General features: G+C 42.9%; 1 protein-coding gene across 10 annotated transcripts in view; it reads left to right on the top strand.

Moving 5' to 3' along the window:
• Nucleotides 1-26,661, top strand: part of nrxn2b (neurexin 2b) — a 699,408-nt gene that overhangs the window by 176,414 nt on the left and 496,333 nt on the right. The window contains exon 3 of one of the 10 annotated variants that reach the window (XM_069671763.1): nt 25,254-25,266. The exons of the other annotated variants lie outside the window; for them this stretch is intronic. Coding sequence (XP_069527864.1) covers nt 25,254-25,266 — 13 coding nt within the window. The remainder of the gene's footprint in view (nt 1-25,253; nt 25,267-26,661) is intronic. 10 annotated transcript variants of the gene reach the window in all.

Here is a 26,661-nt window from a genome sequence, read left to right on the forward strand (position 1 = left end):
CGTTATGGTCTGTACATCACATGAGCTGTTTCATATCAGCACACATGGTTTAACCCTTACAACTCTGCGATAGGAATGATCCACCAGTGCAGATATTTCATTAGTTATTTCGACTTATGTTGATGTCTTAAAATGTTTAATTCCCGATAATCTTTACAACCTAACCTAAAAGTTTTAAGTTGTTAAACCATGATAACTGATAGAAAAGTATTAAAACTGTGTCATTAAAAAGTAGGGTTGTAACAGATCACTACTGTTAACCCATGCTTCAGATCGTGTCACAGTTTTTGAGTCATAGATTGGATCATATTTCTCCTCTGTGACTGTCACTCTTCATCCAAACTGAATAGCGTTTCTAGATCCAGCGTAATGTAAAGAAATTATTTTAATTATTAAAAGCTGCATAGTTTTAATATCTGTAACATAAATCCCTCTGTAGTCTCGTGCATTACAAGTGTGCTATAATCTACAAAAACAAGGTGTTTACAGGGCAGCAGTGGCTACATTTAATACGCTCAGCGTTCACCGCGTACGTGTGTATTTTTTTTGGAGGCTACACCGGCATTACAATTGCAGTTTAAGTCATAGGCAATAAAACAAACTGTGAGCGTTATGAATCTAACTTTGTGTAAGAAGGGTACCGGGCCACAGCGGGCTGTGGGGCGAAGTTACGTGCCGATTGTTATCACAAGCAACCACCAGCTAGTTCCTCCAAAATAAAATGTCGACGCAGTGAGAGTGAAGAGAAGAGCGAATACCCTGCACTTCTCCGTAAAAATATAACACAGGCACCATGAAATCGCCATTCTCAAGCATCGTGGTAAAGCTCGTTTAAGTTGTCGAATATCCAGATTTAAACTTATTTCCCACCCAGTCTTGCAGTGCACTTTTTTTTCCTTAAAAACTGTTGTGATCAGGCTCTGCCACGGCATCTATGCAGTATCGTTCACGTCTGCACGACACCTCTGATCATAACAGAGTCAAACACAACACTCAGTCTTGTGTCTTTTCATTGCAACTCTGCATGAGGATTGAGAGGCAGCCAAAAAACGTATTTTACTTCATGATGATAAACTTTGCATCAGTCCGCGGATCACATGACTTCCTAACTGTGGGGAATAACCCCGTACGGATCGGGGATAAACTATGATCCGTTACTCCACTATTAAAAACAGATTTTCATGAAACGCTGCAAAATAAACCCACAAAACAATTCTGAATGTAGACACATTAACTCAGTAGTCCTACACACTTTATGAGCGTGAGTGCAGAGGCGTTTTAAAAGTTTAATCTGCAGTAGAGAAGAGTTCCTACATTGATATTTTGGCTTATAGGGATGTAAATTGTTGGAGGGTCTTTAAATGCTTCATATCCATAAAATCTGTACAACCTTAAGGTCGTGTAAGCGATGTAATTCATGCTGTAGCTGTTATGGTAGTGCTGAATACACCCATATGGAGAAATTCTACACACACAGCCTTTTTCCTGCACTGTTATTTTGGGGGAAAAATGCTTACTCCCCTGCCTGAACTCTGCGTTTGATTAAGACATTAAAACAGCTTCGGGACCCGCTATAGTAAAATTGAAGTGGAGTTTCCCTTTACTGTGTGCCAGAGATTTAACATGTCTTATGTAGTGCACATGTGGGACATACAGCAGCCTCACCATGGCTGTCATTGTGTCTCTCCATTACACTGATAATGGGTATAGAAATATAACTGTGGCACACAACATGGACTCTGGAATTGGATTTTGATTGGAGTTGTGAGAATAAAGCGATGCCTCTCTATATCTTAAGACTTTCGTATGGCCCGAGGCCACGCTCATCCCGTCTGGCTGAGCTCTTAGAAAAAAAGGAGTAGTACATTTTTAGTCTCCGTTAGTCTGTGCTTGATTTGATTAGGGTGTTCTCCATGGCTAAATTTAGCCCCAGTGTTTTGGACAGCTTTCAGGGATAAGTCTGCTGATTGCATTGATGATGTATTTTTATGCATAAACTTTTGCCCCAGTGCATCCATATATATTTCATTCTTACAGAGGTAGAGGAGGAGAGCAGTGATTCTCCTATATTGTTATGCAAACACTTCGCTTCATGTAGAATAAAACACTGAATATTTGTTATTCAAATATTTGTCATCCCCAAAAAGATCTTTTAATATGCACCATGTGAGGGAGGATAAAAAACTGCACTTAAGTCGGCTTACTAATTTAAATGCCTATGTCAATAATTGCTAACCTAAAGGAGCAGTTCGCCTCTGGTAAAAGCCGCTGTCAGTCAAAGCTGGTGTTCTCCGTAATTGACAGAAGCAATAATATTTTGAATTGGCGCCATAGCTGTGGAGAAAGTTGTAAAGACAGCTTGTGGTGCCGCCCCATTCAACATTCCTACAACACCCAGCATGCATTGCGCCCCTCCCTCTGAAAGGAACGGCCCAGCGAGAGACGCTGGAGTGAAATACTACGGTTTTTGCTGCAGGCAATGGCTCAGAGCGGGACAGGATCTGAAATACAATAACCAGTGGATCGTCTAAAAAATCTCCAGGTCTGCAGTCTACATTTCAAAGCTGACGATTTTGAACGAGACATGACATCGGAGGCGGGCGTCCTAGATTGAGGAAGTGTAGTTTAGCGAGCTCCCTGGCCTCCGCCACAAGATGCATTTTACGTAGTCTTTCAGAGGTTTTCCAGTGCCCTTTGGAGAAGCAGATAGCATCCTCCAAAGGCACAGAGCGAAACTGCATTTTTTTCCATGATGGCATTAGCTCCCCATAATAGCATGATGGGACTGAGGTTGAAAATCTGTGAACTAAGTGGAGAGAGCGGCGATGACAGGCAGCAGGGGGGTGGGAGTCAAACCCCGGGGCCGCCGCTTCACTGTAGCAGGACTGTAGCATGTTTGTTGAATGTCTCCATTTAATTTTGTTTTTGATGTCCTTGATAGTCGATCAATCCCAAGGTAATAGTGCTTTCTGTTTTATTCAGCTTTTTGACATCGCAATTTGACACATTGTTCTACATAATAATGATTAGACCGCTCAGCTCTTACCGCTGTGCAGCTTCGGTATGTAACTATTGGAAATCTGGCATTTCACCAGTGCTCGGATGGAAAATCGAAAGGAGGCTCTGTTGAGACCAATTTAATTGCTTGGGGATTTCTCCTGCAAAAGGCCAACGCAGTCGAAATAAAAGAAAATGAGTACTACTCACTGAGTAAATGAAGTAAAAAAAATGCTGATGTATTGTTTTTTTGTTAAAATCCCTGCTCTGCTCGCACCGTATTCTTTTAAAACGCATTTTTGTATTCTCTGAAGTTTCCTCACAGTTTTGTTAGCCAACTGTGCATACAGAAACAGCATTTACTCAGCATAAATCATCAGTCTTTGTAGAGCCTATAGCGTCGGCCACAGAATAAAAGTGTGTGGGAGATTGGATATTAACTCTGCACACCACAGGTGGTCTGACTCTGCAGGACCTGGTCTTACATCACAAACAGCATCCAGTCTGAGGCACTGCCAAATACTGGTCTGTAATCACATTGCATCGCTCCTGCCTTATAAAGGCCAACGCCTGAGGCTACTGCTGCAGCCTAATTTACCTTTTTAAGGGCGCAGTTTATGTATGCATGCATGCATGATGGAGCATGTGATGAATTACATGCATCAGAGTTGAAATTAGTTTAGTTCAAAGCAAGCATGGTTGGTGGTTTGACCTAAATACAGAGCATGTGTTTTATCAAGATGAGTGCCTTCACACACACAGAAGCAGAACGAGGAGGCCTCTGGTACATGTGTGTATGCATGTATGTACTCATGTGCTCATCAGTGTTTTTGAGCTCATATGTATGCAGTGTTCTCCTCGTTGCCCTCCGTGTCGGCCCATGCAGCTCATTAGGGCTTGGGGCACATCTTGACTCTCTGGTCGCAGCCATTGTCATGGCAACACCACAATTACACTTCTTAGGGCGTCTCTTCCTGTTTCAGAGCACTCAGGAAATCATGTGGAATTTGTGTGCTTTTAGTGTGCAGCTGTATCTGCAAGTGCTGGACTCTGAATGATGTGTGTGTGCAAGGTTGTGCATATACAACATATATCCTCCTGCATATGCTGCAAGAGGCTCTCTGTAGGCGGTGAATCCAAATTGCCGTGACCTTTTCACGGCCCCTGAGCCACTCGTCTTTGCCTTGAAACCCTAATAAAAGTTGTCTGTCTGCAGCTGTAGCCAGAGCCACTTATCTACCTGTCGGGATGAGAGCGGAGCGGAGCGGGCGATTTGTATGCACAGCGACACTCGGGCTGTCACGGGGTGGGCTAACCCAGGAGATTAAGAACCCGCGGAGGCTTTAGTGTCAGGAAGAGATCATGTTTTGGTCCTAGTGATCAGCACTAGCTGCCACATGACAGGGTGATAAACAGGGGACGCAGACGGCACATCACGGTTGATTTAAATAGCCGCTCAAACGCAGCTCACTACTATTAACGGCGCTGGAGCTACTTTGAAGGATGCACTCTCATTGCCTCATGAAATACCTCGGTTCGGAACGGCAGAGCGAGGGAAGAGATGATATGTGGCGTTATATAAAGAAAGGAGGGGGTGATTTACTGTATGGAATAGTGATCACATGTCTAACTACCTCAGATATGCCTAATCCCCGGCTGTGAAATATCTCATAATTGGATGGTCGGTTAATTAACAGTTGATTAAGTCTTGTGATCGTCATCCTGTGTGCATTAGCTTAAATGCACACATACAATAAAAGTCTTTCCTTCCTCTTTCACATCATCACTGGCAGCTTTGAGTGTTCCTGTACGGATACAGACTAAGGTTTATGTCCACCTTTTGGTCTGCGGTTAACCCATTTGATTTGTCTGTCTGTCAGTACTGTGCCGCCATTGTAAAAGGCTATATTCCTTCTGTGCACATTTTCAGCGCGGTTAGCTTTTACTGCGCGACTGCTGGTATTACTCAGCCTTCCTTTTGGCTTCTCAGAAGGAGTAATATTGGTTTTAATGACATATGTGTTTGTTTTTAGCAGCTTCAGGGCGACGCATTCGATGACTCTAATCTCGGTTTTGTACTGCACAAAAACACGTCTACATGAGGACACATTTTTCCTTCAAATGAAGTCTTTTGTGAATTCTTCTATGCATTGGTGGATATGCTTTGTGTCGGCCCTTTGGGATGTGTATAAGTCGGCCTTATCCATGTAGCATAAATCCTTATAGAGCATGCTTTGTTGTCACAAACAGGATTCAGAGTCCACTAGACGAGCACTAATCCAGGGCAACTATGTAGCTTTATTCACATCAAGATACAGTGTATTGTTAGCTTCTTGTATTCGCCTGGCTTGTTTTCTCTGCAGTTCAGTCAGTTGGCAGAGGATAAACAAAGGAATGTGCCAACTAGCGCATTAGCCCGTTAGGTCGCCTAGAATATGTAATAAGGCGTGCTGTAGTTATTGAATCAGTCGTTATCAGACAGCAGAATGTTTATAGCTTATTATCCAGCCTCAGTCTTTTGCTAACTGCCTCGCTACAAAACCTTTTAGCACCTGATGCTAACAAACCCTCCAGGCAATCCCCCCGGATGGTTGATTTAAGATGTGGGTAGAGAAAATGAGACGGGGATGATGACTAGTTGATGGAGAGAAATGGAAGAATAAAGAGAAATGGAGGGGGGCATCTCAGTTGGGGGAACATAATGGATCTGAACTTAATCAGCAATCAACATTAATGTTGATGTTGCTGTGTTTATTCAAATTAATCATCAAGGACAGGGCGCCCCCCCCCCCCCCGCACGCCAGAAGAGCGGAGAATTTGTCTCCGCAGTGCCTCGCTGAGGAAATTGATGATGAATTACTCCGTTTATCAAGTCGCCCCCATTAACGAGCCTGCTGACGGCCCCCGTCTCCATCCCGGAAGATGTTTTCTTTGGCTTCGGCGCGTGGTAATTTGGATGCTGCTGCTGCTGTTTTTTCCACTCATCGCCTGAGTGAAAAGTGAACCCACAACAAGCTCCAGCGGTAATGGCTAGGTGTGATGCTGAACCCTAATGCGTTTCACTTAACATCTCGCTGGTTACATAAGTGGATGAGTAGCAGCGGAAGGAGCAGTTAAAGCGAAGTGAGGAAGCGAGAGTGTGCATAAATCCCAGGGCATCTTCTCTGGCAGCTCAGGGTAAACACAGATTAATGCTGTTCGACCGACACATCGCAGCGGATGTGTGCTGAGATAATCAAGACGTACGTGCGATATTGAAGCTCTGTTCAGATGCATTCAAGCCAAAGTTCTCTAATAATCATTGTCTGTTGTTGATGAATCAATAATTAAAGAATCTAGCTGAATGCACAAAGAACCAGGCTCAGAGGTGTCGATAAATAAGTCCAAACAAAGCCCCCAACTGATAAGAAAGTGTTCTCTAAACTACCTCTGGCGTAGCCGAACAAAGGTAAGTAATTCGGCTTAGTTCAGCAAAAGCAGCTCTAACTTGTCAGGCTATAGATTGAAACTAAATGAAAAACATTGGAGATTCATTAACCACTGACCTTCCATGAGAGATGGATGGCTGAGGATGGCGTAAAAAGAGGTAGAGGAAGAAAAAGAAGCAATCAGATGAAAGGGTGAAGAAACGCTTGTGGCGAGGGAAAAATGGGTAGATATCGGAGAGCGCATTTCTTGTGTAGGCCATTCGTCATGTACAGCTGGAGAGGGAAGGGGAGAATGAATGGAGGTGCGGAGGGGAGCGAGGGGAGGAGAGGCGGGAGAGAGGTAGAGGCTGGGGAGTGATGAACAGTTGGCCTATCCCATCAAGGATGCCTTCTAACCTGTGCTACAAAGAGGTGCATCCATCACGCGGGCAGGCGGCGGTGCTTTACACAGATGCACAGACACAGAAACACAGCTCTCACATGCTGGGCTCACACTCACAGAGGGCACAGTGATCACAGCCAGGGGCGTCTGTGCAGCATGCAGCAAACTCTATTACACCCCGAGGTGCGGTGGGATGACCCACTGCACCATTTTTAAGGGGCAGCAACATGCTGCTTTTCATCTCCACCTCCATCTATCAGTGTGTTTGGTGTGAGTAAATTAATGTTAGCAATTATTTTTTTAATCCACCAAAGGTTTTTTTTTGTTGTTGGAATTGCAATTAGAGATGTTCACATTAAATTTCAAAACAAAACATTTGTTTCAAGTTCAACAAACATAAAAGAAGGATATTTTAAGTAGCAGAGCAAACCTTGTTTGCAGTATATGTGGTGCTTGAATCTTTTGCTGACCAAATGTAAACCCTAACGCCCGACACCCGATCACATCTAAATGAGTCATAGATTATACCATTTTAAGACTGGGCGTCTTGCAAAATCACTTTTTGAAACACTACATCTGCACATGTCCTACACGGCTCATATCCCTCCACTGGCTCCCAGTCGCCGCTCGCATCAAATTCAAACCCTGTCGCTCGCTTCCAAAACAGCAACAAAAACGTCTCCTGCCTACCTGAACGCCCTCATCCAGGGCTACACTCCGTCCCGCCCACTACGCTGTGCCAATGAAAGGTGCCTGATACTCCCATCACAACAGGACCCTAAGTCTCTAACTAGACTCTTCACCTCTGTAGTCCCCAGTTTGTAGTACGAAACCCTTTCACCCTTTCACCTTAATCATAGTGATGCTGCTGATGATGATGACATAGAGGATGTAGTTTATGCTGACAAGGATTTTCATGATGATGATGATGACTATACTGATCTTGTTGATGTTGCTGATGATGATTATTATTATTAAAAAAACAAAAACCTATACACTTCCTGTCGGCATCAGTGTCCGATCGCACTTGAAGCTGTTTGTTGGCTCTTACTGACTCCGCCCCCTCCTGTCTCGATCGCTGCTTGTGTTGTATTAACTCTCTTTAGGTCACTTTGGACAAAAGCATCTGCTAAATGAAATTGTAACATTGTTGTAACATTCCTGTTGAAAATAATTCCCATCCTGCTCCTGTTGGACATTTAAAAGAAAACTTGGAGCAAAGGAGCTTTTGCTGCTTGTGTTGGTGCAGCGTTTTGGTTTATCTGTGGCCGTAAAATAAGCCTAGTTAGCATTGTGAGCTAGCAGGCAGGTTTTAACACTTAACAGCATGTGAGCCTTCATTAACCAGGTTTGCTGCTTTCATTGAACTTGAACCAACACTAAAACTTGCATTGAAAAAACAACATGTTGATTTTAATGGTACATCGAGAAAAGAGCTTTGACTGAGTTGTATTACAACAACTGAACATTTAAGGCGACTACAGTGTGCACAAACTTTGGCAGTGAGATATCTTCCGGCATAAATGTAACAAGTTATTTTTTTAAAACATATTATGCTTTTACAACTCGAGGTATTATTTACTTCCTGAAGTGTTAGACGGAGAATGGAGGCAAGTGAAACAGATGTTATGTGTGTTTGTGTTCTTATATGTGCATATGTGTTTGTAGGGAAAAACTGTCTCTGTGTGGAGGTGGTGTTTTGAGGGCAGTATGCTGAGAAGCCTTCACACTCTCTGCGTGCGTGTTAATTAGTGTGCACACACCACCGCAGCGTGTGTGCACATGTCTGCGTTTTAGGTGTCAGTGCGAGTTTTTCATCCTCGAATGCAACGCCAACGGATTCCACGTACTGCGGGGCGAGCATTTATCTGCGCGGCCCTGACACTTCTCCAGCTGCGTGTCAAATGAGCCACATGTATGTGTCTTATGTGAAAATGTGCTTTTCACACTTGTGTGTGCGTGCAATCCGAAGCCCATTTATCTGTTTTCTTTACGGCCCGACCTGTTTACGATATCGGGACACAAGTGTCGCTCGCGGCACGGCAGATGTTGGTGCTAACGCCGCTCGACTGTTCACTCTTAATCATGCGGGCACACTTCAGACACCCTGCTGCTGCGGCTGCTGCAGTTATGGATTAGTCTCTTCCAGCTATTGACTGCTGGTGAAGCTGAAGGCTGGAGAGAGGCTGATAAAAGACACCTGAGTGTGTGTGGCACGCCTGGGCTCTGGCTGTGGTTTTTATTGACTAGCTGGCCTAATCAACACTCAGAGCCAGGGGGAGAGCTTGTTAGCAGCCATGTACTGCTTAGATGCCTTCATGATGTAAGAGTGTAGGTGAGCGGACGGATGGGGGCTGCTGGGTTTGTGTAAATGTCAGTGTGCGTTCAATAAGATGAAAGGAAGGGCAGGAGAAAAATCACACAGCTACAAATGGAAGACTGTAGAGGCACACGCTCGAACACACACAGTACATGCTTCCTCTTCTTTTCTCTCACTCTCCCTGTTCATTACTGCACACACATTACAATGCAGTTGTAGTATCACAGAATATACCCACTTAGACCTGGCTAGTGCTTATGTCGAGCCCTGTAGATGTATTTCAACATGTTTATTCTTCCTATGTGTACAAGTTAAGGTAACCCACATATATTTTCATTCATTAAAGGATAATGAGCCAAAACCATGTAAAAAAAATTATGACTTAACCCCCGTCTCGCTCCGGAGCCTAGTTAGCACGTAAGCCCTCTGAAAACCTGAGGAAAACCCTGTACATCAGGTTTGATTCAGTAAAAAGTTTACCCACTTCATACTTTATACTTTATTTTCCTTTGCATTTCAAGTTTGGGAACCCTGGCCTTCAGTGCAAACACAGAGTTACATTCATGCACATCGTCGAACAAGTGAAGGCTTCAAGAGGAGACTAGGGAAGTGTTTTCTGCCAACATATTTTCACCTTGGAGTTTTTAGCGAACTAAAAAGTGGTACTACTTTTGCATAAAGAGAAAAACAATGAAGGTACAAACAATGAACAAATAATAAAAGGAACTGTGGGCGATCTTTTTAAATCACTTGATGCACACTGTCCTTCCACAAAGACTCTCTTCACCAAAGCATGATCAAACTTCATTTGAATATTTAATTCAGCTTCTCTCCTCAGAGATATTTTTGACGAAATCTTCCACTTCTGTTTTTCTCACTTCAATCCAAGCTGTTGTCTGAAAACAAACAAGCATGCTGTTAACACACTGCGCAGGTTCAGACACACTGAAGAGAGACTGAGTCTGTTTGCTGGGCAGACAGAAAAATGCACCCTTAGTTAAGCATTATTAAAAATGGATGAGGTCATTACTTGCTTTTTTTTTCAGCATCTGATTTAGAGTTAATGGGGGAAATTACAGCTCAGGGAGGGAATGAGGTCTGATTGTAGGAGGGGGGGGGGTCGGCTGTGGAGCTTTTGTTGCCATGGAGATCAGTGGGGAGGCAATTAGAAATGTTCAGATCGTGTTTGAATAGTGTATGCATAATTGATTAAAATCTTCCAGTGTGGTTACGATGGTGTTAGTGATGATGATGGTGGAAAAAAATCAATACTTTATTTAGCAGGGATTGTTAAAGGGGATGTTAAAGGGATGCTTCACAGTTAAACTTAATAATGCTCTTTTTCTTTTTGTGCTTTTTTACTGTCTTACTTGTTTTAAAAGTCCAAGCAAACCAAAGTCCATGCAATATTCTCTGACTTTAAAGTACAGTCAGGTTCTCCTTCTTCTCCAGTTCTCAAAATTAATTCACTTTTCTCACTTTCTTTATTTCACAACTTATAATAATCCCTGCTCTCTTTTTACGGTACAATGAGTCTACGTTTTGTTGTTGTTTTGTGCTTTGGTTTACAGTGTTGTTGACCTTGGCTCGCGCAGCGTCCTCCTCTGGGGAGCGTTTTTTAAGCTGCACAGCTGGCACTTTGCACACTATGAGTGCGTTATAAAAAGTATATGCGTACAGTATAAAACGCATCTCTTTTTATGTCTGTTTTCAGAATGACATGCTGTATGTTAACAACACAAGCCAGGCAGCGCTCAGGCATATGCTTTTGAATATTTAACAATATGAAGTGCTGCTGTACATCACAGAGGGATTGGCGTTGTAACCGAACATCCCTTTTTTTTAATGTCAGTGACTGAGTAACCACGCTGATAGCAAACAACTTGAAAGCTGTTTTGTTGTGAATGCAGCAAGAAAATTATAGTCTTTAACCGCAGGCTTCGGCTGTTGTGATGAAACAGTGACACATTTACATGCTTGCATGCATTTAAATGACCAGGGTTTGATCACAGAGTTACCAATATGCGTGTATTAAAAGGATTGGTAAATTCCAGTCAGCTTTTGTACCTCTTTCTATCAAAGACTTTTTGTTTCTCTTTGGCCCAACTGAAACTGTGAGCTTTATTTTCTTTGTTGTTGTTTTATATCGCTCCATAAAACTGCTTTATTGTTTAGAGGTTGTAAATGCAAAGTAACTTGTCTTGTTTATAATGAAAATGGATCTTATAAAAACCTATTTTTGCATGGCAGCTGTGTTTTATAAAACAAGTCACATTTAGAGGCAGATTAGGAAGGTGAAGAAATCACACTCAGGATGCTATGAATGTTTAAACTTCATTCTAAACTTAAATTATAGATAACAAGTGTTCCTGTCTAAGAGAGAAACATGTATACAAATTTAGAAATTCAAACCTGCTTATTTTGGCACTCTCCATGGTGCTGAATCGCTTGGTGCAGAATTGTGTTCTATAAAGCACAATGGTCAAAGCAGGGTATTTGATATTACATAAAAAGCCAGAATCGAGCTTGCTGGAACTGCAGAATGTTTTTGGCTGTAGATGTTTGGCAGCCGGTTTGTGGTGTCTACAGGGGATATGACTACGCAAACTTCAAGCGTGTGTCATAGGTCACTCTGACAGATGTGTGCTGATGACTATGTATAGTCAAGTTCATGGAAAGCCTCTAAAATAAAGAGGAAGTATGCATGTACTGTAGAAGCAAACTGCAGTGAATCTCCCACAGTCTCTGTTGTTTCCTCTGTTTTATTATCTCCCTCTCTTTATTTCACCATTATGCATTTTTCCATGGCTGTGATATTGCCTGCCTCCCAGTCAGGACCCTGTCTCCATGGTGATTGGGTGTCCATGCCACTGCCTGGCATCGGCACTCCAGAGATTTTGCTGTGCGTCGGGCCTGCTGCCAAGCCTGCCTCTCTGCAGGTGCCAGTGTGTTGTACACAGAAAAACAGTTAACGCTGGGACTGACTCACTGTAGTGTTTGCAGCTTTCTAGTGAATTTACACCTGATGTCTGAATATGTTTGTTACAGAACAGACGCATTTGTAGGAAACAAACTTCAGAAGCATACTTTTGTTTTGAACCAAACTATGAAATGCGCACTTGAAACACACACACACAGTTTGATTCGGTGTTAAGCCCATGTTCTGCATGCTTGTGCATGTAACCTGCACTGTTTTACAACTGCAGCTCATTTAGCTGGAGCATTTTCTACCACAATAATTTTAGTATGGATGTAGTCCATGGGAAGTATAAATACCCTGCTTCACACGTTGAGTTAAACATATGATATGTTAGTGTTGTAACTTGTTGAAGATAGCTTTAGCTCATTAGGAGCAGCAGCCTCGCCTGCAGTTTGAAGCAGGGTTGAAGCAGATACAATTGTGTGTATTCTCTTAAAAGAGATTCAAAACACATCTCAGCTTTCCAATACAGAAAAATATGGCCAGAAAATAATAGTAGAGAAAGGAATAACAAACATTCCCCTCTGTGGTACAACCTGCTACAACTGTCTGAAACAAAAATGTAACACTATCTGTTATTGGGTTTCACTAGTAATACATTAAACATTAGTAATCTTAGATACTTTGAATAATATATATATTTATTTTACTTTGATATCCTTGGCAACAAGAGGGTCGTATGTAACATGTCCAATTAGTGATCTATGGCCTGGGAAAAAATGTGTTTCCCAGTTTCCCATTAATAGAGGCCATAAGTTTGATACGTCCATCCATCCATTATCTATACCGCTTATCCTGTTCAGGGTCGCGGGAGGACTAGAGCCTATCCAAGCTGTCATTGGGCGAGAGGCGGGGGAACACCCTGGACTGATCGGCAGTCAATCACAGGACTGACACATAGACACAGACAACGTTTCACACTCATACCTACGGGCACTTTTAGACTTACCAGTGAACCTAGTGGACATGTCTTTGGACTGTGGGAGGAAGCCGGAGTACCTGGAGGGAACCCACGCATGCACAGGGAGAACAACACACAGAGAGGCCCCCTACGTCCAAACAAATATTTGAACTATGAACCCTGTAGCTGTGAGGCTACGGCGCTGACCACTGCTGCACCGTGCAGCCCCTTCATACACATACAGAACAATTATATATCACGCTTTTGTGAGGCTTGACGTTATGGCCTCTAATATGTTGCCTTGTAACAAAGCTACTCTATAAAATGAGTTGATATAAAGAGTTGTTTCCTTTGAATTCTAGTAAAATCAAAGCATTTCAGTGTAGTAATGGCACTGTTGCATGCATATGCACTGGTTTGTGGTCAGGCGAATTAATTTGGAAAGTCAACCTTACACAAAATGCAACCCTCCAAACATATATTAGTTACATTGCCCTGTCCTACTAAGAAGTATTCTTCTAATCTATTTGCTTTGAATGAATTGATCCCCTTGTAGCTGCTGCAGCGGCTGAGATCAACAATTTGATATAGCTACACTTTACGTCACAATACAACATCAATCTATTATAATGCACGGTTATATTTCATCAAACATGGAGGACGCAGTGCCAGTTTAATAAAGGCAACATAAAGTCTATACGCTATCTCTGCTCAATGCTTCTCTAATGGGGACATAACAAGATATCAGCACAATGGCAGCAATGACACAAATTTCCAGCACACTGTAGATAAAAGGGTGTGCTTGATATTGACTCCATGACAATCCTATTCATATCCTCATTAACACAGACAGAGCGGCTTTGTGTGTCGAAACAAACGCGGTTTTCATTCCTCTGCCTGTGACTGAGCGAGGGGCTTTGAATTGTTCGCTCGCTTTTTTTCCTGTAAGTCCATCTTCAGAGGCTTACCTGTCTCGTTGTTTTCTCTCCAAACACACACATTCACACACACACTTATGTATATGTCATTTGTGCCAGCTTCTTAAGGTGAGTTGGACAGATAAAAGAAAAGAAAGCTTACTCATTAGAATCACAGTTTTTCTGACTGGATCTAGATGACCTCAGTCTGTGTGACCGTTCCAACTGTCCAACTCTTTTTTTAAAACTTCCTCTGTGAACTACGTCTTGGACTACTGCCACCCTCCGGTCTTTAATCAGATTTAATCTTTCTAAATGGTCTTAGCTTTGCATTAAAGGCGGCGGAGGCGTAATGGTTGGGCGAAGTCATTCCGCCTCTGAGCCGGCACCAGAGACGAAACGGCGTCTGTGTAAACAGTGGAGCCAGCTGGGCGGAACAGCGCTGCGTTTGAAGCACTCGCTGTATGGACCAGTAAAGTTGCCATACATTCATTCAGAACTGTATTATATTTTTTTAATCAAAGGCCTACATAACATTGATACCATGATAGAGTACAATGATCGGAAAGGCCTCCAACACCGCCTTAAATGTGGCAGCCTGCTGAGGCGGGTACACCAATCAATGTAGTGATCCAATACCATATCGGTTCCCAACAAGATCAACATCTTCTCCAGAACTGTAGCCTACACATCAGTAATATATATTATGGCTATAACTAATGAAAAGTTCTAATAGTTAAAGCCGGTTACACCTCCAAATAAAGCAGTTAGATTCTTCTGTGGACACAGGACGCCTCTGCTTTTTAAGGTTAGGATTCCTTTATTTTACTGAGCCACGCCACACAACATATATGTATGCTTGTAGGTGATATTGGATGTAATGTGATGTTTACAATAGGGCTGCAATTAACGACTATTTTCATTGTCGACTAGTCATCGATTACTGAAACGATTCTTGATTTAATGGCTCTTATTTAGCTATCAGCTTTACATTTAGTTGAAGTATCTTTAAGCATGTGCTAACTTACAATAAAGCAATAGGAGGATTTCTTCATTTCAAAAATATGTCTTTTAAAAAACTTTGCTGCTGATTTGGACCCTACTGATACAAAAGATCAATAAAAGGAGAAAAGGAGATGAGAAGGAGAGAAAAAGATGAATGACACAGCGTGGCTGTAACCGTTCAGTTGATGTTAAAAAGAGAGAAGCGTCAGGTTCTTTCTATAGCACTACAGTGGTATATTCATGTGAATACAAGCTAACATTAGCTAGTTGAGAAGCGAATGATCTGGGCGAGTCTGCATCATCCACAAGTCCAACTTGCCTTCTCTTCAAATGCTCGCACATTTGGTATTGAACAAAACTGAAATGGGAATCAGTATTGGGAAGTAAAAGACGCTATCATGATTTGTCTTTATAATATTGTATTGTTTATTTTGACAAAAAGACGCACTTTAAATTAAACTGATCCTATATTTATCTTTAGAATTAAAAATCTTTCCTTTAGGTTGAAACCACCAGAGCAAACATGCGTTGGTGTGTGTCTAGTCTGTTGTGACAGTCCATTGAAAGGTGTGGGATAATGCTGCCTCTGTTGACATGAAAATTGGATATGATCCTGTAATAGCAGATTATGAGGCTGGATTGGATAAAAAAGCTGAATGCAGTTTTTTGTCATGAAATAGCGATTGTTAGCAAAGGATGAAATGTATTCCTCCCTCGCACACGGAGCGCCATTATGTGCTACTCTCATTACTGTTTTAAGCTGCTAAAACATGGTGCTGAGGCCCAAACCTTAATGTAGCGACAGGTCGAGATCATACATTCAATTATGCTACAGCTGCAACAAACAAGCTCCCGGCTGTGACTCATAAATAAACTCACATTTTCTCTCTAACACAGAAATCAATCCTGATTATTGTCATTAATATTATTACCATTTTCATCACCGTCCCTGTTACAGTCTTCACCCTCGTTATAAGAAAACGCTCATAATCAATGGTTCCTCCACTGTCATCATCATTATCTTTCTCAACACCTTCATTATCATCATCATCAATAATATCATTACCATCATCACCTTCAGCTTCAGCGTTAAGTGACCTTTCAGTCTTCTTTTCGCTCACTGACACAGAGAGCAGTGCAGATGTAGCGTCCCTTTATCCTGAACCTGACAACAGACAGTTGCTGTTAAGTGTTAGATAAGTGAGTTGGACATCTCTCAATGGGAAGGTTGGTGGTTCGATCCCTGACTGCTACAGTCATGTCGAAGTGTCCTTTGGCAATACGCTGAACCCAAAATAGCTCCTGAAGGCACAGACATTGGTGCATTAATGTGATTGGAGATTGGCATAGTAGCCTTTGCATCAGTGTGTGAATGTGACATGCGGTGTAAAATAGCGCTTTGAGCATCTAAAGACTAGAAAAGCACAATATAAGAGCAGGCCCTTTACCATATTGGGAAAGAGTAGAAGTTGGGCATACTTGGGAACAGAAGTAAGGAAAGAAAATAATTTAATGAAACGTAAATCTGCTCTTTTTTTTAGCGTGCTTTGATGCAGTATTTCACCCAAATTCTCAAAGGGCAAAGGAGCTAAAGCAGGACATAATTCATGTACCATGGCTTGAGACAGTCATGAGACTGTAAAGGAATACCTTAAAACAAATGGATAAACAAAATCTCTCTATATGTCTGTGATTGACTGGTGATCAGTCCAGAGTGTACCCCGCCTCTCGCCCAATGACAGCTGGAATAGGCTTCAGCCCCCCCAAGACCCTGAACAGGATAAGTCAGCAGTCCCCTGGGGGCGCCCGATGGTTTCAGGGGAGGCACAGCGTGAGAAGAAATAAACCAGAAAATATCTGTAAGCATCTGGTTAGCTAACTTCTGCGATGTGATCAATCTTTTGTAACTGCAGAGAGAGGACACTTTCCGCACTGACAGTGATCAAAAGCAAGTACAGTCAAGGCTGCAGGTGGAGGATGATCTGCCTTTATGCTGTATGACATCCTGCATCAACCGCTTGTGAGCGTTCGTCTCGCACAAAGCAGTCATTGCTTTTCCACCAGACGCAGTTGTCATTATTTGATGTTGAGTGAGTGAGGGTGTGGTCAGGCAAACAGGTGGGGCGATCTGGAGGACACGGGATTTTAAACAGGATTAAGCAAACGACGATCTCCCTGCCCCCTGCGCCCAAAGTCACCTTGTTTGACACCTTACGTACTGAATGACGTAAGGTGAATGAATATGTAGCCATCTTGTCTTCAATTTAAGATACATTTACACAGAATTGTGCAAACAACAACCCCCTGCAGCCAGTTCACGACCCCTTAAGGGCTGCCACTCTGTTATACACAGCATGTGTTGTAATGATGTAATCACCAAGATGACACAAGTCTTAGCTCATCACTGTGAGAAGAATCAAAGGCTCTGGTTGTCATAGTCTTTATTTTAGGTTTATTCAAACCAAAGTATGTCTTCAAAGGTTTAAATATTTCTCTTTCTGATTGTGTATTGATCATTTTTCAAGCATTTAGTGCTGCAATACAAAAAGGCAGACATTTGTCATAGTCCTAAAACAGACTGATGTAAACTGGCTGCACTTGAAGGCGTACTTCCTCCCGGCAGATGTTGCACTTCCTATTCGAGGATGGGGATTCATTTTATACTGATAAAAAATAAGTGACGCTTGTGTACTTGTATATATATATAAACATGCCCACATATAAACTGAAACATCAATGGACAGTCACCTTGACAGTGTCATCTCTCCCCCGCAGATCGACAGCTCCGACTGTGATCTGTTCTCTCTCTCTCTCCCTCTTGCGTCGCCTCAGTGTGTGATAAGTCGCCTAAGCACCTCATTATGCATGTTGCAGCTCTGCGCGCCTCATACTGTGACATGCTCAGATTGTTAATGTTAAAAGAGAGTTTGTGTGGAGGGTGGTGCATTGTGGGTGGATGGTGGTATCGGTGTTGGGGGGAGGGGAGGAGCGTCCTCCTCCATAAATCAAGTGTGTCAAATTACAAGATTGTGTTACATGATTAGCATCTACATAATGAGAGGAGTTCATTAGCCTCCTTTATTAGCTGTGATTGGGCTTTCCGGATGCCGTGTCGGAAAGGCTTACAGAGTTCGGGTGCATATTTGTTTATTAACGTGATGGATTTGGCAACTGCACTTAAAGAGTGCAGGAGCTGTTTTTGGTGTTTACTCAGCGAGGCGTTTAAGCACAAGTGTTTATTGCAGAGAGAGAACGGGTGTGAATGCATGTGCAAACACGTAAATGCTTTCATTTAAACCACACCTTGTGGGCATGCACGTACACAGTTGCGGACGTGTTGTTCATCACCCAACTGAAACACATACACATCACATGTTCCTACCTCCCACCCTCCCCTCTGTGAAGCATCTGCTCACTTCGGAGTGTGTACTCACCTGCCCAGCACGCCAGCTCAATCCACTCTCGCTAAATCCATTTAGTCCATATGGCTCTGCCACGTCTCCCCGTCAGAGCGTGCAAGCGTGCTTATTTGGCTTTTCCCACTGAAGGTGCTTTGAAATCCTCCTCAGAGGGGTCATCCTCTCTAAAATCTCCCCTGGGATCTCTCAGGGTTTTCCTCGGCAAAGATTTCACATCTGCTTTTTACTCTCTTCTAACGTGTTTGTGCTCGCCGTGCTAATTGCTGCGCCGTGTTGAACTTGTGAAGCGCGTGTTTGTTTTCGATAATTAAAGGTACAATATGAGTTATTTTTAGATGTTATTTTGCTGCAGAGTGTTAAACTTTCCCCCTGTGGCTTATCTTCTTCTCGTGTGAAAATACAATGAAAGGACGTGTTGGTTGTTTTGTGCCTTTGAAAGATGCAAATGGTTATCGTAGCTGCTCCGAATTATAGCACTCATTTCTGGGGTTCATGTGTTGAAATGTATGTTTTAGTTACAGTGGGTTGTAGAGCGGCATTTTATTATTAGTAGTATTTTTTCTTCTAACATTTTTTCAGTATTATTCTTAATGCATTTGCCCCTGGTTTCCCCCCTTATGTCCTTAACACATGCACAACCCTAATTAGTATAATTTACTGTCCAACTGCAGGGAACAGTCAACTCAAATCCATCTTTTTATTCAGCGGGGACACACTGTGGTTCTGTGGGTTTTTATACAAACCACAGAATACAAGATGAAGTGTCTTAAGTTTACATTACTCTTCTCTGAGGAAATAAACCTTTTCGTGTTTTACTTTGTACTGATGCCCTTTAACAAGCCCTGCAAAAAGAGACTAGCTGCTAGCGACTCTGTGCGAGACTGTGACGATGGATGTTCGCGGAGCCTGAAACGAGAGATTCTGACCATTAGGCCATGAGATTCATCACTAATTTGTTAAAGCCCTAAATTACCATTGCTTTTTGTGCCTTCAGGTTGGATAATTTGCCTTGAAGAGGGACAGGAAAGTATTAGGAGAAGAGAGGGGAATGACATGCAGCAGAGGGCCGAGGGTGGGAGTTTAACCTGCCACTGCGTCAAGGACTGTAGCTTCTGTATATGGGGCGCCTGCTCTGAGCTTAACCAGCGCCCTGTCATTGGCGTTTTCTGATTGATCAGGCTATTCTTGGTCTGCTTCCATCTTATCTATGTATCAACATTCTTCAAAAATGTATTGAAAGTTACCGTCTTGTCTCTTAGTACTTATTCCTAAGTGTCCCCAAAGTCTTTACTGAGCGGCTCCATAATTATTACATTATTGGGAAGTGATTTTAAGTGGCTTGGATGCAAGTACATCAATTTGTTAGTGTTGCAAATGTTGACACCTTTAAAATGTTATTCTTATATTCAGAATCCGAGGAATTGCGCAGCTGCCTGTCTTGCCCGAGGAACTGCAGGTTAAAGGAGCCATTCTCCCTTTAAATGAAGGCTAAATACATGTAAAAGTCATGCATAGTGTCACGAACAAAGCACTGTTTTTGCAAGATATTTGGTTTGTTTGTGTGCACACATACACAGTCTAGTTCCCTTAGTGCTCTGTAGCCCTCTCCACCTCTTTGTTTGTGTCTTTTTCTTACTCTGTCAACATATCGTGAGTGTGGGACGAGGACGTGAAGTGTTGGATTGTAGGAATGACCCTTCCTTCCCCTTCCGCACACACACACACCCACACATTAACACACAAATACACACAGAGTCCCTGCTTGTACCGTACCTGTCCTATCCCAGTGGTATTGAGGTGCTATCTCTCTCTGAGCTGTCAAGGTTGTCAGGTGCTGATGGATGTTGAACAGGTAGGGAGGAGGGAGGGACGGGAGCGGCGGGACATAAACAATATTTCCTTCTGTGTGCTGTCCTTGCTCTGTCTCAGCCTGCACACACAGGCTGCTGGTGGAGGGCTTACAGTGGGGCTTCTTTGAAAACTGTATCATGACATAGGAAAACCTCCTTCTCTTCTTTTCTTGGTCTGTGTGCTGTGCTGATAGAGAAACAGTGAAACCATATCCTTACTTTTTTATTTGAAAAGGCCGACATCATGAAAGCATCCACGCTCTTTTTCATCACAGCGACTCCAGATGGTTTCAGTGCCATTTACAGTGAATAAGAAGCCATCAGGTCATGATTAACTTTGCAGATATAATCTTGAAGGTTTTCATGTAAATAAATGTCGGTTAAGTCTCTGTCTATTGCCGAATGAGGTAACACAATAGTTATTGAGCCTATGGCCCACTGATGAAGGTCTTTGCATCTGCAAAGCGGCGCCCAGTTAGTGACGTGTTTTCCATCAGCCAGCAGTGGTTGGTCTGCCAGAGAGGGTAGGCGGAGCTAAGCGGCTGCTTTTCCGCTCTCTGCAAGTGTTGCGAGTGAACAGTAATCTACTATGGCTAAAGCCCAAACTCATACGCATAGAATTCAATGCCCTGTGTACATGTCCAAAGAATGCTCCTAAAAAATAAACCATATCAGCACATCCAACATGTCTGCTTAATACATAAAATCCAAACTGAGTAAGTTGTTTACATGCTCTGTTTTATTGCTGCCGACAACTGTGTTCTGCTTACTGGCATTGACATGTAGGTTGCCAAATTCAAAGTGTTTTGGCAAATGGTGTCATATTTAAAGATATAATGTCAAAGGTCTCAGTTTCGTTCTATTTTGCGGCACTCAATGGCGATAAAAGGCAATGGCGGGGCATACGTCACAGATAACTTTTCGACTGTTTGCTTCATCTGAGCGTCGAGTTTGTTTCTTTTTCTTTGGATTTTCAATTATTTTTGAAGTTGTATCTGTAGTCATCCATCTTTTCTTTGTTTGTTCAGCCATAGTAGATTACTGTTTACTCTAGAGACCGGAAAAGCAGCCGCTTAGCTCCGCCTACCCTCTCTGGCAGACCAACCACTGCTAGGTGATGTAAAACGCGGCACTAACTGGGCGCTGCTTGGGATTTTTTTTCGCGAAAGTTGCACCAGACACCCAGTCTGTAATACTGCAAATGCAAAGGCTTTCATCAGTGGGCCATAGGCTCAGTCACCATTTTGTTACCTCATTCAGCGATAGAGACTTAACAGACATTTATTTATATCACTTTGAGTCTTGAAAATCATTGGGCTTTCCCTCTTTTGCAGTAATGTCGAGTTGCAATTAAAACAACCAAAAACAACTGCACACTGAAGTGAGGTGGCTTGAGATCGTCACCTTGATTTATCAGAGGGAAATTAGATTGTCTATTGACGGAGCTCAAAAACTAAAGGCAGATTTACCAAGTGCAGAGAACAATATTGATTTCAGAGGTCACAATCCAAAGCTCATTTTAATAAATATTCACTTAAGAATCCAAACTGTGACAACACTTGAAAGAGAGACTCTCTAAATCAGGCTCAATAACCACAACGTCCTTTTCTCTAATACACCAGAGAGAGACAACACAACACTGGAGAAAGTTTAATTCTTAACACACATAAGCAGATACATCACACATCCTCCATAGATATTAAAACATCTGTGTTTCTACATTCAAATGTACCTTTTGCTGCCGTGCACCTATTTTCACACCAGACATCATGAAGCTCTCCGAGCATGGAGATTTACCTCACCTGTTATTTACAGCTCTGAGCTCCTCTCGGAGGTCAACGCACGCCACGTCTTTGAAATGTAATTATGTGGCGATTGGTGAAGTGTGGATGTGGCAATTTATGTCTCGGTCCTAATGGATGGCAACCGAGCCATTCCATCCAGTCCACAACCCCAACCCGCAATCCAAGGCCCCGGTGCCGATTAGAATAGACGAGGGCAGTCGTAGATGAACGGGGGGATGAGTACATGGCCCAGTACAAGGAGAGGGCAGCAGGGTATTCTGTGTGTGAGTGATCTCCCTGTTGATGCTACCTATCTGGCTCAGGGTTAATGGTTTATCTTTGAAGCTAATGAAAGAGTCTCAGGTTCACAGTTGGCTGTTTTAGGTGGAAGTGAGGCCACTTGAGTCGAGCTATTGTGCGCTGCAAAATTACCCATATTCAAGTTGTTGTTTAAGGTTGAAAAGGGTTCTTTTTTTTTCAGCTTATGTATAAACCTGAAAACAGCCTCCAAAACAAGCATCCATCCTCTTGCTTAAAACGGCATGTAGCTCGAGCGCTTCAAGGTCACTCGCTGGGTATCGCACGAGGACCAATTCAGCGTGCTGAAAGGGCAGCGGCCTAGCCGGGATTGTTTTCCTGTGGACATAATTAACTGCGAATAGAGATTAGGATTATTTCATTTAGGAAATCTGGCCCAGGAGTCCCCAGCCAGCAGTGGTCGGAAGAGATAGAGGAGGATAAATTGGTAATGTCTTATAATGAGCAGCTACAACAGGCATGCTTTGGCCCCAACCAGACAAATAACCATGCAGTCGCCCCATTGCCTTCTCCCTCCATTGTGACAGGGCCTAGAATGGGAAATCATTTTTCCATTTATTTTTTAATCATTTTCTCAATTTCGCCCCTCCCTGCCGTCCACGCCGAAAGTAATTTAATCTGTTGGCCACTTCAAAAGACACATTTCTGTGCGCATGCTCACGCCTCGCCACATTCATGTCTGCAGACTCGGACGCACATGCACACGCGGACACACTTCTCCCCTTTATATGAGGGTATGGCATCATTTTCAGGAGACGTGTCGTTAAGCTTCCTCCTGATTTTATACTAAATGTTATTTACTGTAGCTGTATGTCATCTGTAACAAGCAATCTATGGCAGAGATGCTCAATTGATATGGAGACATGTCTGAAAATCATGCTCAACAATTTGTCGTCACCTGAGAAAGGGGATTCAAATAAAAGCATGCCGGGTGAAAAACAAAAATCCTTTGAACCCTTAGTTTGCCTCCATTCAACGCACAAAACCATCCAAAAAGTACATGTTTCCTCTCCCCTGCAATCTCAATGGAGAGGTGTCTTGTCTTCCTGCCGCCAAACACCAGTTTCTTCACAATTCTATACACCCTGAAGATTTTTGTTTACCCCTCTTAGTGCGGTGGTCCCTGTAATTTTCTAAATGTATCCACGTAGCAGACTTCCAAGGGCTAAATCTTTTCTGCTGACAAATAATAAAAGAGAGGTGTTGGGATTGTGGGCGCTGGCCCATAAATATTTAAGGACTAGAGGATTATTACAGAGTTGGGTTTTATGGGAAGCCTCGACTCTGATAGCAGTGGCTTGGAGGGATTGTGAATGTGTGCCGGTGTGCGCATTTATGCTGCCCACGGTGTCGTGCTTCATACATTTTGCCGACTTATTTAAATTTTGTTTATTCTTTTCATGATCTCCTCTGAAATCTCAAGGCTGCACAACAAGACCTGGCTGTCTGTGTGATGTGTTTATGTGATCTCCAGCTGCCCTCTTTTGTTGTTAAGAAGGTGTTGCTTTTTCAAGTCTCTGCACGACTTTGACCCCTGAGAGCAACATAGGTGGATTGATATAAGACAGGGCAACTATGTTGGAACTGCTTTATTGTTATATTTTTCTCTGTTTATTATTTCCTTTTAAATCCCAGGCCCTTTTTTTGGTTCAGTTTGACATCTTCAGTGAGCTGCACATAGAGCTCCGGAGGTGAAGATGTGATCTTTACCTGACATAAAATGTTGCTGTAATTTTCACCTGAAATGAACTACTTCTCATTGTGACTGACACAATGAAAATGCACCCTGGGGTGATGTCACCGAGAGGAGCAGCTTTCTCGACATAATGCTGCAGACTCAAACCTCAATTTAGCAAGGATCACACAGGCAGACTGACAGGATGAGATTAAAGAAAAGAGTTAATATGTTTGGGAGGAATCCCAGCATGCCCTCCGCAGTCTCCTTTCTCATTCAGCCCGCTGACCCTCAGCCACTCCCCAGTGGTGCACGCCAGCTCTCGCCTCTCTCACGGCTTCTATTGGTTGGTGGATGAGGAAAAATGACTGTGACATTAGCTATCGATTCTACATTAACGCGCCGGGCTCCAACGCTGCCCCAGACACATTGATTCCTATTTTGGCTGTCACTGGATAACACAAAAAAAGGTGAGGCCTTCTCCGCTCTGAAAAATGGATGGGGTGGCCTTTTTTTAAATGGCTACCAGTTTACCTCTTGTTGTTTTCCCATGGTGGAAGGCAGCCCACATGGCCAGGCTTTATGTAAGCGTGCATTCAGAGTCTGATTCCTGCTTAATATGCACTGCACTGACCATGCACCATTGCTAAAGTATACACCTGGAATCATTGGTAGAAATGCCAGGATTTTCATTATAAGAGCATTGCTTTATGAGTTAGAATCAATGACTGTATATATAGATGGACGACACATCTCCATCTGCTCCCATTGTACGAAAGTGATGCCAAAATAGCCGCGATGGTGACGTCAAATGGAGCCAGAGTCTGCGCAGTAGAGATCGGCGTTTGGCGCCGCTGTAGCAACTTCCGCTAACCCAAACACACACTTAAGGATCCCGCACGCCGGCGTGTTTAACAGCAGAACAGCTTCTTTGTGTTGGTCTGAGGTTAAAGTTCACAGGTATGGAAACTTAAATGATTGTTTTAGTTACGTCTCCTCTCGCCGTTCCTCCTCCACTCTGCTAATCCGGAACAGATCGGCTGCAGGAGCCGTATTTGTCAACAGAGCTGTCAATCATCCTTTTTACAGCATCAAATAACTAATTAAAAATAAACTTGAAAAATGAACACTTGGACATAAATCAGCATGATTAGAACTAACTATAATGACAGAAAAATGTATATGGTGTGTATTCTGTTTTTATAGTTTGACTCATGTCCCATCTGCTAACATGGAGGAGGCGGGCTTTATGACCTATAATGCAGCCAGTCAGCAAGGGGCGCTCGAAATGTTTTGGCTTCACTTTTAGGGGGCTGTCATGACGTCCATCTTTTCATACAGTCAGTGGTTTGAATTCACAAATATGGGAGAGATAACAGGCGAGGCTCAGAAATACCCCTGAATCTCAGCCACATTTTAAATATCACAGCATTATATGCCACCCTTCAGCTGTGAAAATGGTTTTGCATATGTTGACATAATGAGCAGACACTATACGAAACGAGTTGTATAGCTGCTGCGGTCGTATCGTGCTCTTTGTTCAGCATCTGTCTGGCGCTGCAGAGGGAGGCCTGCACACGGGATAATGGGGCTGATGGCAGGTGGCGATTAGTGCTGGGCATCTAAAAGGCTTCCTCGCTGATGGTTGGCAGGAGCCCGGTCATGCCAGGGTGGACACATGAGAATACACCAGACAGCAGTATCCGGCTCTGCCAGTCAGTCGCTTGGACTGCTCATTGATTGGTCGGTGTACTGGCTAATTATGTTCTCTGATATTGCTAAACAGCTTTTACTACTGCTACTTGTGCTATTACAAATATTCAAGGTAAAATCCAGGTAGTGATGAAGCTAATGGGGGTGGGTTAATACTGTATACACTTGCTGAATACCCATGTTCCAGCTGCACCTTTTTATGTATTTTTTTCCTTATATTTTACATATTTATACAAACTGTTTCACCACTTAGCGGCCTGTAAACCTCATTATTCTGGCAGAGTGGCAGAAATGCAGGTGGTGAGTATGAGCCGTGTCTGTGTACAGCCTTTGGAGAAGAGGCGCCTCTCAAATACATTAACATTTTTTTGGCAGGAAGCAGCGAACGAAAAAGTATTCCTCCCATCACATCCTTGATGTGTTTATGTGTTTGTTGAAATACGTGTAGGACAAACTCGGGGCTTGAAATATTTGTTTTCTACCTTTGCTCGACCATCCGTTTTCACGTAGATATTACTGTGAGTCAGTGCTGCCAGACTGAAAACACAGCAATATCATACTGCAGCTTTAAAGTGATCGTATTTTACCAGAAAAAAACATCTTACAGAGGGCAAACATATCGTACGCATATGATAGTTATTGTACATCTGTACAGCTGTGAATCTTGCTGGGAGTATTTGCCCCTCAGTGTGTCAGGAGTACAGTTTTGAGCCTCAAGGGAGGAGGTGACATTGTTTGTGCACATGTGAGCATGTCTGTGTGTACGTCTGTATGTGTGTGTGCGTGTGCGTAAAAGTAAGATGACAAAAGCAGGGAGCGCTTACTCACAGAGCTTCCCTCGGCCGTCACTTGCTCCCAAAGCCGCCCTTCCAGTCAATCATGTCAACAACACTCAGTGTCACATGATAGTTGAGAAGTTCAGATTTAGACGTACATGAACGTGTGTTTTTATTAAGGAAAAGAGGAAATATT

Source organism: Semicossyphus pulcher, unplaced genomic scaffold, assembly GCF_022749685.1.
Source record: "Semicossyphus pulcher isolate SPU_LCO1_2020_fin unplaced genomic scaffold, fSemPul1.0.p SCAF_21, whole genome shotgun sequence".
Taxonomy (NCBI): Eukaryota; Metazoa; Chordata; class Actinopteri; order Labriformes; family Labridae; genus Semicossyphus; species Semicossyphus pulcher.